We start from the raw sequence: 11,357 nt of genomic DNA on the forward strand, positions 1-11,357 counted from the left end.
TATCTGAGTGCTTTCAGGATGGATTACAAATGATGCCCACTAATTAAAACCCCTCACCACCGGAAAAAAAGAAAAGAAAAAAAAGAATTTTCGAAAAGGCCCCGTTTCAATCAGCCTAGCAACCTTGTGCAAATGTTTATATGCGACTGTGATTATTGTACCTTTGCCGTGCGATGCATTAATTTCACCAGTTTAGCAAAAGGCTGCCGGAAATAATAACTCCCCCATCCAGTATGAGTATAAAAGCTGGATTTGGACACCGTAATTGGCAGGATATCCGCGCCTAACAACCTAAGCCTCGCAGAGAAGCGGACACGGCGGTGTGCGACCTTCGGTCGGGGTCTGGTCGGGACCGCAGCGAGAACCATGTAGGCAGGGGTTTACGAAAGTGGTGCGTCAACTGGTACGCGATTAGGCTTTTACGTGTTCGCCGTGACGGAACCGCCTACCGTATTTTGATGTGCGCGAAGAGTCTATCTTATCGTGACCGAGTCTCGGGTGGCCTCTGGTATTTAGGAAGTGCGGTCGAGGTAGCTTGAAGAATCACGCGCGAGCTGAAAGATCAAACGTTGATAAATGAAAAGAAGAAGACATCTGCTTCTTGTAAGCCAAGTTCTATGGCCTCTTGCATTGTGTCCAGCGCGTGAGGACAGTTTCAAAGGGTAAGCTTGCATACTTGATTTAGCATGTCTGTTGAAATGTTGGGAAGCATGCTCATATTAATTTCGTGAAACAAGCGATGAATTTGGTGGATTGGAAGCGACACATTTCAGTGGAGAACATGGGTTTCAGCCTGTAATGAGAGACTTCCTGTTTCTCCTGGATCATATGCATCAGTGCTTTAGTGTATAATAATGTGTTCCAATATATGCTTCATGCAATAGGTTTGTATTGAGTTAAGAATGACATTGTAAGCAATTGTCATTTGAATTTGCAAAATAAGCCCGTTGGTGTACCTTTCGGTTGGAAGGCATAGTACTGCGAACTGATAATGCTGATTAAAAAAATATAGCTTTTCCCGACGACCTACCTTTATTTTCATTTATTAATTGATTGGAATGCAAGAGTTATTACGTAGCTCAATAAACAGGTCACAAATAAGACGCAGTTCCCATATATAATTTGATGCAACAGAATTATAATAATGGGGTATTAATAGTGTATTCGTGTGAACCTCATTCATTCAATTGACGACTAAGGTCAAATTAAAAAAAAACTGGAGCTGTACGAGTATGAAGGGAAGTACCTCAGGATAAGAGCCACCAACATTTTGATCAAAGGCTGTTCTTCTTCGGGGCGAGTAGGGAAGGCCCAGAAAAAGAACAGCCTCTGTTTGAAATATATCGGCGGCTCTTATCCTGAGGCACTTCCCTTCCTAGTTCCTTACCGGCTTGCTGGATTTCTACCCATCTACGTGGAGGTATACAAATTTACTTGTGCAGCTGGCATGACTATTGCAAGTCCTGCAGGTATCGAAGCAACCCCCACATTTGCAATGTACATAACAGGGCAGTGTTGACCAGGGATTGGAACTGGTATTTTTTCGGTTCGGGTTTCACTCCGCTGAACCGAAATTACCAGCTTGGACCCGGTGCAGGTATATCGATTCGGTTCAGGTTCGGCTCAGAGAGAACCCCCCTCCCCGCACACACACAGACAAAAAAAAATATCGGTCAGCGGTCGGGACATTTACAGGGATTCGAACCGTTACTTTTTTCGGTCCCGGTTTAACCGGTTCATGGGCAGTAATTTTGTAATTAAGAGAAAGGTGTGAGATAACCGTTACTGGTGATTGAAAGAAAGGTCGGTCAGTAGTACAACTATTTCACCTCTGAACCAATTCCCGAACCGGTAACCGTATGAATTTTTTTTCGGTTCAGTTCCGGTTCGGTTCAGGAGAAGCAAAAAAAATTTTCGGGTTCGTCAGAAAATAACGTTTTCTTCCGGTTTTTGGTTCGGGTTCAGTTCCGGTTCTGATCCCTGGTTTTGACTTGAGTGCTTCTCTCTATATTGTATTTGCAGGAAGCCATGAGTAATAGTCAGGACATGCTGATCACCTCATCCTGCCATCGGTGTTTCTTGGTCAAGTCTTCCCGGGACCACGTAGTCGTGGTGCCATCTGGCTCAGGTTCACAAGACTATCACCGACTCCTTCCCTCACTCTTCAGAGACGTCTCCACCATCTCTACAAAGTCACTCTTGAAGGTTGGTCACCGTGCAGTTGAAAACGATCGTTAACCCGGTCTCTTCCGCAGCTTGTTCACGAGCTGTCGAGCATGTTGACCGAGCATTCGTTGCTGATGAGGTCTCTGGGAACTCCAAAGGACGGCCTCCTGCACAGGAGCCGAATGGGTTGCCTACAAAGCCGCGCCTGTCAGATGATCCACTGCATGAAGGTGCACTTTACAGACACCTTCAGGAGGTACAACGAGTCATACTTTGCAGGGTGCTGCTTGCAAAGGGAAATGTTGTGGTCAGGGATATTCCCAGCATACCCACACACACACCATTGACAGCCCCTCAAATTACAAAATTACAATAACTGCCCCAGCCAAAAAAAAATAGGTATGGCTGTCACGTACCCAGGGGCAGATGCCTTGACGTCCCCCCTGCCTCAATTTCTGTCGTCATCGTGTGCTTTAATTGAGCTTAGGCATGCTGTCCTGGACTGGACCCCACCCTCAGAAAAATACTGGATCTGCCCTGCATACAGAACCTGCAGAATTCCAACACCTCCCCGAGATGAAACAAGAACTACTTGATTTTATGACTATCGTTGGGGTCTTTTATTGCCAGGGGTGATACAGTAGATAGATTATAAGGAAGAAGAAAAAAAGGGGTAAAGGTTGCAACTCTGAGCAGTCATTAAAGGTGATATAGTACACCATTGATAGTGGTAATGGTAATTGATTGGTAATGTGGTGAAATCCTACAGATTCATCCCGAGATGAATACCCTACAGAAATGTCTGCTTAGTGGTGCATAAACCACTTTTTCTACACACTAGACATGTTACTATAAATTGTTTTCTAGATGCTATCGTAATAAGGAATTTTAATAACTTTTCACGTTGAAACACAGGGCTCAGAAGCAGGTTATTGGAAAGACGAGCTTTGGGTGTTCCACCACCTGTACTCTTGCCTTAAGTAGTGTACCTTCCTTGGACTCTTGCCTCTGGTAGTGTACTTGTAAAAAATAAATATTCCTCCCTTACGATGAGTTAAATAAACATTCCTCCAGATGACGACCGCCAAAACTGTATTGGCATTTGTTCTAGGTACTGCAAATAGCTCTGTAGCAGGGAGCATTCAGATAAATGCTGCTTCTGGAAGAGTTGAACTAGGACAACAAGGACTTGCCTGGCAGTCCTGCACCTCTCTTATTCACTAACATAAAGATATGCACACAAATTTCATGCCAGCACCTCTCGAACTAAGTTGTAGCCCGCACGTAGGATGTGCACCAAATTTTCAGGTCATCCTCCCCACCCCATACACACACACATTCACAGGGTCTGCATAAACCTGTGTGCACATTTATTTTGTCCCATGTTTTATTGAATAAATAACAGTAAGATTTGTTTTCTCCGTCTCGTCCAGCATGGAAGTTCTCTCAAGAGCGGACTTGGCGGACCTCGGGAAAGCATTCCGAATATACTTGGCTTGTCTCCACTCTCTAGAACAAGATCTGCGACAGGCCTTTAGCCTCTTCCAGCTTTTCCCCCTCCATCCAACTCCAGGTACAGTATCAACTACTGTGACAGTTCTTTTTAATCGCGACCGATGGCCATCTAGCCGAGTCCAGCCGAGTCTAGCGATGGCCATCTAGTTCTGTTGAGTTCATTGGCTAAGGCCACCGTTTGTACCAAACCATCACCGTTTGTACCAAACAAGTACAGTTCATTTGAGTAACTGAGCCCGATTTCTCCCCAAATTTAGCGTACTGGAAGTTTTCCCCCCTGAATTTGCATGAATTTAGAGCAGATGTTTATTTACCCGATTTTTACTCCCCGAATTTAGAAAAAAATATTTCCCGAAAACTTCATGCTCTATGTATACATAAGTCGACCTAGCTTCACTTTGCAAGCCCCCATTGTTTCAGGATGTAAAGGGTAGTTATTACCCCCTTCCCCCAATAGATCTAAATTTCTTTTCTTAGCCAACTGTGTACCTCCACGTTATGTCTGCATCAGAGTCCAAGGTGTTTTCGCAGATAACTAAAGATAATATTATCTTGATTTGTGCACCAAGATGGCACCGTAAAGCCGCAGTTCGTCCATACGGGAGCCACAGGAGGGATGGAACAGATGTTCAGCGCCGTCTGCGAGTCGTTGCTCCTTTCAACAACCGAGCAATTTAGGCAAGAACGGGAGAGCTGGAAGCAACTGGAGAAGTGAGCTCCGTTTTGGCACTGCATCTCCTCATGTGTCGTTTTTCTTCGGCAAACATACTATTTTGTTACCGCACGGTCTGTGAATATGATTAAAGCCCGAAATTTTAGGGTTTAACCCGATTCTTCCCCAAATTTGCACCCCGAATTAAAGGTTGCCACTTCAGGGTGAAACCCGATTTTTACCTGGCAAATTGCTCTCACTTAAACATCTGTAGGAATGAACACTAGTTTGTTTGGCATTAAACATAATTACATCACCGTTTGTACGAAACCATTCGTTTGAGTAATAGATTTCTCTCCAAATTTAGCACACTGGAAGTTTTGCCACCTGAATTTACATGAATTTAGAGCACATGTTTACTTCCCCAATTTTTACTCCCCAAATTTAGAAAAAATATTTCCCGAAAATTTCAGGCTCTAAATATGATGTCATCTTGACCTGCGATGCAATGCATGGATTCTGCTTGCTGAGAAAATACCGTAAATTAATTTGCAAAACCATGCGTTGCTTGCGATATCAACTCACAATTATTTTTCTTTTTTCCCATAAACCACAGGCTTATTAAGGACATAAAGCTTCTGGACTTGTCTCTTCACATGGACTCTGTACTGGGGCCTATCGTTGACTATGTAATATTCCACCCAGGTAGGTAGTTTCGTGCGCAGCAAATAATGATGGCTTGTTTAACTGTCTGCATGTACCTTCATGTAGCCTAACCACAGGGCCTTATTCGCTTTATGCTTTTTCTAGCTGGTTGCTTTGAGCTTTGTGTAACGCCTTTAATTGGATTCCAGAAATAGCAGAATCAAGCAATTTGAGACTGTTAAACCCAATGTCAACAGCATCATCACAAGAAAGCATTGTAAGTTCCACACGTATTTAGCTCTAAATAGAATATGACATCAATTTGCACAGTGAACTTTTTAGATATTTGAATACTGTTTTGTAACGTGTACCCGAAGCGTCTGTAAAGGTCTCGGAGAACTTTTCAAATCAGTTATAATTTCTAAAACCTGAGTACCAGCGACTGGGCCGAGCAAGGTAAGGCGTCCCACTCGTTGGTGGTAGCCAAGGTCGTGTCGAAGACTGGGAGGTGGTGGGTTCGAACCCTACCACCGGATGTGCTGTCCGAGATTTTCCCTGGGTTTTCCGAAGACTTTCCAGACGAATGTCGGTCCAGTTCCCCCTGAAGTCTGCCCTGGATGCATACTAACCCACCTGTCCCCCATTCCTTCCGCCTTCTGTCCTCTCTTCATCTGTCCACGTCTGTGCGCTGCTCATAGCCACCAGTTGCTTCGTGGCGCTAATACAGAATCAGATAAATAGATAAAGTTAGGTAACTTATCGATCTCACGACATGCATAATCGGGTAAGTTGTTGAAAGCTGGAACACAAAGAAAGGAAAAGATAAATGTGCGAGCTTGCCTACCGTGATGTTAACAAAAAAAAATCGGGAAGACCCGATAAATAAAGGCACACACACACGCAGGTTTGGATGAAAGGGGAGATGGGGGCAACCTGGCAGGGTGTAGACCTGCCCGGCCTCGTTACAAATAAATAAAACCGGAATGCTCCTGCTAGGATTGCCGCAGTTTGATTGGACTAGCGCAAAGCAAGCTTGCTACGAGAGTGAAGGACTGACAATTCATTGTTTTGCAGCTACAGTTGATCTTTTCTGTTCTCAACCATGTTCAGCCCATTTGATGCATGCTACTGCAATTTTCAGTGGTGCAGTTAGTAGTACTTCCTTTGCCCCGTTGTAGTCCTTGCAACTTCTGTCAAGATTTACCGTAGCAATATTTTTGCTGCAGTGAACAGCGTGTTTTCTTTTTCTTTTTATTTTTAGTAGCTTGTGTGGAATCAAATGCACTTTCAATTCTGCAGGCCATCAAGGAAAAGCCAGCCTGCCGACTCCTCTGCCTGGTCTTCTCCATTTTCCTGGTGGTGTGCATCGGCGCTGGGGTCATGATGGCTGTGTTCTTTCTAATTTTCTCTTAAAGTCAGTACTGTTTTATCGCCTGCGGAAATGGCAGGACATTGCCTCAATGCTCAAGCCGAAAGTGATAAAGGTTTTTCGTCTTCTCCTTCGTTTTACTGCTCTCACGATGGCCTTTCTCTCGACTCTGCTGCATTGGAAGTTCACAGCACTGGTGTCCTTTCATAGTGGTTCCAATAGGATGACTCTGAATGCGACGGTAGCAAACCTGAGTCGTGGTGAACGTTACTTGTAGCCAGTGAGTCATAACCGTAGACCGCAAACTTTTTAGGAGCCCTTGCCTGCAGTTAGGATGCAACAGTACACATTTCAGTGCCTCCGTTGAAGCATTCATTGCTTTGAATAAGGAGAGGGTGTATTTTGAAGAAGTTTTTTTTTTTTTTAGAGGAAGCGAAACCTCAAGAAACACAGTCCTAAATGTCTGCTGTGTGGGCAGGACTTTACTACCGTTATTCTTTGTCATTTGGAAAGTACACCAGTTTTTTGTCGTCCTACATAAAGATAGTATTATAGTTTTACACCTCTAGTGCTCGTAGCTTTCATGACATACTTCCTGAATGACTATGTGAGACAGCCCTCATGATTCTGTTGCTTTGCGTGTTCTCGAAAATTGCTCGCTTTAATAATTTCCAAGTTTGACTCGAGCAAAATTTCAAGACCAAATACTTGGCCACATAACATCACCAAGATTCAGGAAGACGTGCATCAAAGAGAGTATCTTAATCTTTTTTTTTTTCGGGAGTCCTGCCGGAATGCTGCAGCAACATTTTTGGGGCAACTGGTACATGGCGATGATGTATTGCTCTTGGCACCTGTAGACTCTTCATTGCAGGACCCTTTCCTTTTAGAGGGTGCATCACTATTATTAGTATTTACAACATAATGGTTGGCATTCACAAGTAGTACATTTTCATAGCAGTTGCTGGCTGACAACGAAAGTACCATTGCCGCATATTTTGAGCTTTGATATAGTTATGATTTTTTTTTGTTGTACTCAGGCTAATGGATGCCGTATTACAATATATTACTAGGGGCACTGACAGGTGCCATGCCTGTAGCAAACACTAGTCGAGTTTCTATAGTACCTTACGATAGTAATTCTCAAACCTCATTGTGGTTGGTTCATATATGAGGCACAGGTTTCTGTAAGACGCTATTGTGATAGCATGATTGTGATCTTAAGTTTTGTTTTCTAGTCATTCTGGTATCTTGCTGAAGTAATACCTCCTTTACAGATAAATACCTTTTTTAAGTATCTCTCAGGTATTTTACGTGAAAAAGGTATGTCCCATAAAGTATAGTACTCTATGTGTAACGTGTACACTTATAGCTTCCATTTCAATAATTACATTATAGCTTCCTAATTGTAAACAAAGAGTTTTGCAAGTGATGCTGGAAGTCTTCCCAAGACCAGTACGTATAGATCATTATACACAGAGAAGAGGTTTGAAATGTTACAAGGTCGCCGGGATGCTATAATGCCTGTGTACATATGCATAATAGGATAATGTAATGCGTGTTTCATTGCAGATACTTGCTTTTTTTTTTTAAAGAAAAGTAGTAGGCATTATTACCTCTTCATTTTTTAGAATGCATGCTCCCTACAGTTTCCTCGCACATCATGTGTATTACGGGATGAAAATTTATGTCCTCTGCTTCGATCTCGTACTATTTGTTGAAAAAATTTTGACATTATTATGGCTTGATGGAAAAGTGATAAGGAAACAAAATACATTAAAGCAGTCTTGGGTAGTAACTAAGATACTTCTAACTTGTAACTGTAACTAGTTACTTTTGGGGTTAACTAGTTACAGTAACTAGTTACATTTCCAGAAAAGTAGCTTTTAACTGTAACTAGTTACTGTTTCTGTAAATGTAACTGCAAAATGTAACTAGCTACTCGAATAAATGTCGATCCTTTTTTACGTACGTACACACGTCGTATTTTTCCCTGCGGGAGAGCCATATATTGACTTATACAGCTTCCGGTTAAGTGCAATAATACTTTTATTGCACTTAAGTAAATGTAAATAAATGTACGTTTTTAACGATTGTATCACCCTCTCATGGTCATTTTTATAAAAAGTAACTGTAATGTAACTAAGTTACTTTCTCTCAGTCACTGTAACTGTAACTAGTTACTTGACCATGAAAGTAACTATAACTGTAACTTATATACTTAACCAAGAAAGTAACTATAACTGCAACTCAGTTACTTTTTAGAAGTAACTTACCCAGGACTGCATTAAAGCACTGTATTTAGCAGCACAAGAAATAAATACTTAACGGCCATAGCCACCACCATTCACGTGCAGGTGCTTGCAGTATCGCAAAGTATTCTTTCAAGCCCTACTTTGTCATGAGTTACTGCTCGATACCAAATTTCTGTTGCAGGACCCCTAACTTGTGTCCACCAATGCGTAAAATGCACACACCCACCTCTGATATGGTAGCATTTCACTGACCCCTAATTTCTTGCATATGTGTAACTATTGATGAAGCAAAGTATGTAATCTTCAGAATAGATGAATAGTGATTATATAACTGCCCGATCTCAGTGAGCGATCTGGAATTGTAAATATTTTACACTAGAAGGGTGAATGCTGTATTGCTCGTACTTGTATAGTTTGACGACCCGCGCACATTTTTGTGCCGCGGACATTGCGTTGTTTCTCTTTTTGTTACATGTTTAACATGATCTCCGAGGTAACGTTGCTACTTAGAACAGTTTTAGAAATGAAGTGTGAGACCATTTTCTGAGTACCTGAGCCAGGGGTCTGCATGAGTGACGCAAAAGGCAAGCTGGGCCTTTCGCGTCTGTGCTGGAATTTGGCTACCGTTGTTGCTTAGCTCCTAACATTCCCCACAGTGAACCCCATGCAGACCTCTATAAATACGCAAGCCTGTTCAAAGTTTATGTTCAGAATGTGAATATTTTCCATTGTATAGGTAACATTGTCATAATGTATTATTGTAAAGTGATGTAGACAGCCTTAATATTGCTTTTCAAGTGTCCACTCCATGCCTGCGCAGCATTTGGGAAATGTCACCATTCTTTAGCTATTAGCATGTCTAGGACGACGCCATAAAATAAGCTGTGTCTCCGTAGGCTATGGCATGTCATATTCGTGTGACTGTGTTGCAGGGATTAGGATGACGCAGGAATTGCGAACTGGGTCAATAGAAACTAGCGTTCCAATTCCTATTGAAAGGCATACCTTCGATAGTCGCACCAGCCGTAGGGAGCTGCAGACAAGTGCCAACGCCACCTAAATACAGAAGGCCTGCTTATTGCCTCCTCTCCCTCCTTCGCTACGTGGACATATATATAGTCAGAATTTGTCTGCAACTGCGATTCGCGCTTCTACGAATTCAAGAACCCGCAAATGATTGCAGCTCACTTGGAACCTGCAGACCTAAATATTTAGACAAAAAGTGCAGGATGTTTTCAAGAAAATCCGTTTTGAGAAAGATTGGGACTGTTTTGCGCATTATTTCCGAGTTTTTTCCCATTTAGTACGTGGGAACGTTCAATCACCACTCGCAGACGACGGTGGTTCGTCTTCATGGCTACGACCGGTAAAAGCACGTTCGTGATTGGCTGCCACCGTCGAAAACATGATCCTGATTGGCTGACCATGAGCAGGCTTTCTCTACCTAGGTGGTGTTGTCAGTGCACATGGCATGTCCTTTCCAATGGGAGCTTCACGTAAACACATTCCACCCAGTCGGCAGCTTCGCGACACTGTCGTAGTCGGAAACATGTCTTACTGCGCAAGTATCACCCGTGGCCCCTTGCCATGGCTTCTTCTGAGCAGAAAATGATGCATCATAGCCCGTGGATTTATAATAAGATGTACAGGTGTTAACATATGAAGAAATAATGCATATATATATATATATTTAGGAAAAAGTCAGAAATGTTACATAGTGAGTTCCCGTTTACAAAAAGATCTCGTATAACTTAAGTTAGGAACGGAGGGTTACAATGGATGCCTGTCGCAACAGGGTTGTATTATGTGACAGAATGCGATCCCATAGAAGTTGAGTGTTGTCAATGGGCTGTTGTGATTTTCCTCCTCTCTCTCTCTTCAAAGTTGCTGTACGTGTCAGTGATCAGTGTGTAACCGTACTGTATGACAGAGTATGTGCCTTACTTCAAAGTTGAGCATTAATAAGTGAAGCAATTCAGACAAGTGTTCAGAGTTATGTTCTTGTTGAGTTGAGTGGGCAACCTTGTGGAAAATGCAAGAGGGTCTCAATACACTAATATAGTTCTAATGTGACACAGTTTGCTTTGACACTTAATTCTTGAGACAAGGAGTACAATAGGCAAAAATAAATTAGAAAAGGACACCTGGGAGTTTTGTGGATGTAGATTGAGTATTTTGGGGAACATATGCGTGCAGTTTATTGGCCAGCCGCAAGCCTGTCTACGATCGTTCTTCTACACGGTGCACACTTTTCAACTGTTAGTTTCTCAACATCTACAGAGCACGTGCACCATAGTTAATAAAAAGAGCAGGTGTTGACTTCTATCTTGTTGACAGTTTGCTAAGTACAACACTGCGAAATCACAAAAGCGTAATACTTGCTGAAATTTCACTTAACTAGAAATGTGATACAGGGTTGACCCGTTGCAGTAAACAGTAAAAAAAAGTGTCATCAACAAATGCCGGTAAAAACTCCTCTTCACATGTCTGCTTGCAAGTCTGTGACTGACATCTTAACGTTAATGTAACACTTTGTTTCAAAATCAACATCAAAGGGACCAAAGATCAATGTGCTCATGAAAATACTGTACATTACTGTAAGATCCCATGTATATGGTAGCCCTCAGAATATTCCCTCTTGGCTTGCTTTGGAAAACAATTTCTCCTGTAGTTAAAACCATAAATTACTGTCACGTTTCATTTTCAGTTAAATGGTCTTGTCAAAGTTAGTTAGTTCTCCTTCCAGAAGGTTGTC

At 42.3% G+C, this 11,357-nt stretch overlaps 1 protein-coding gene across 1 annotated transcript; it reads left to right on the forward strand.

Annotated features, from left to right (window-relative positions):
* Positions 1-4: 4 nt before the first annotated feature.
* LOC135388989 (uncharacterized) lies at positions 5-6,907 on the forward strand. The gene is made up of 8 exons (XM_064618885.1): positions 5-662; positions 2,023-2,205; positions 2,256-2,422; positions 3,600-3,739; positions 4,251-4,392; positions 4,950-5,038; positions 5,188-5,255; positions 6,278-6,907. The coding sequence occupies exons 2-8, from the start codon at positions 2,029-2,031 to the stop codon at positions 6,389-6,391; spliced, it is 897 nt and encodes a 298-aa protein (XP_064474955.1). The 5' UTR covers positions 5-662; positions 2,023-2,028; the 3' UTR covers positions 6,392-6,907.
* Positions 6,908-11,357: the final 4,450 nt, after the last annotated feature.

The sequence above is a fragment of the Ornithodoros turicata genome, chromosome 3, assembly GCF_037126465.1.
Source record: "Ornithodoros turicata isolate Travis chromosome 3, ASM3712646v1, whole genome shotgun sequence".
Lineage (NCBI taxonomy): Eukaryota > Metazoa > Arthropoda > Arachnida > Ixodida > Argasidae > Ornithodoros > Ornithodoros turicata.

Coding starts and splice junctions, on each gene's coding strand:
- LOC135388989 (XM_064618885.1), top strand. CDS start 2,029: ATGAGTAATAGTCAGGACATGCTGATCACCTCATCCTGCCATCGGTGT. Junction 4,393..4,949: donor AGCTGGAAGCAACTGGAGAA/GTGAGCTCCGTT, acceptor CATAAACCACAG/GCTTATTAAGGACATAAAGC. Junction 5,039..5,187: donor CTATGTAATATTCCACCCAG/GTAGGTAGTTTC, acceptor ATTGGATTCCAG/AAATAGCAGAATCAAGCAAT.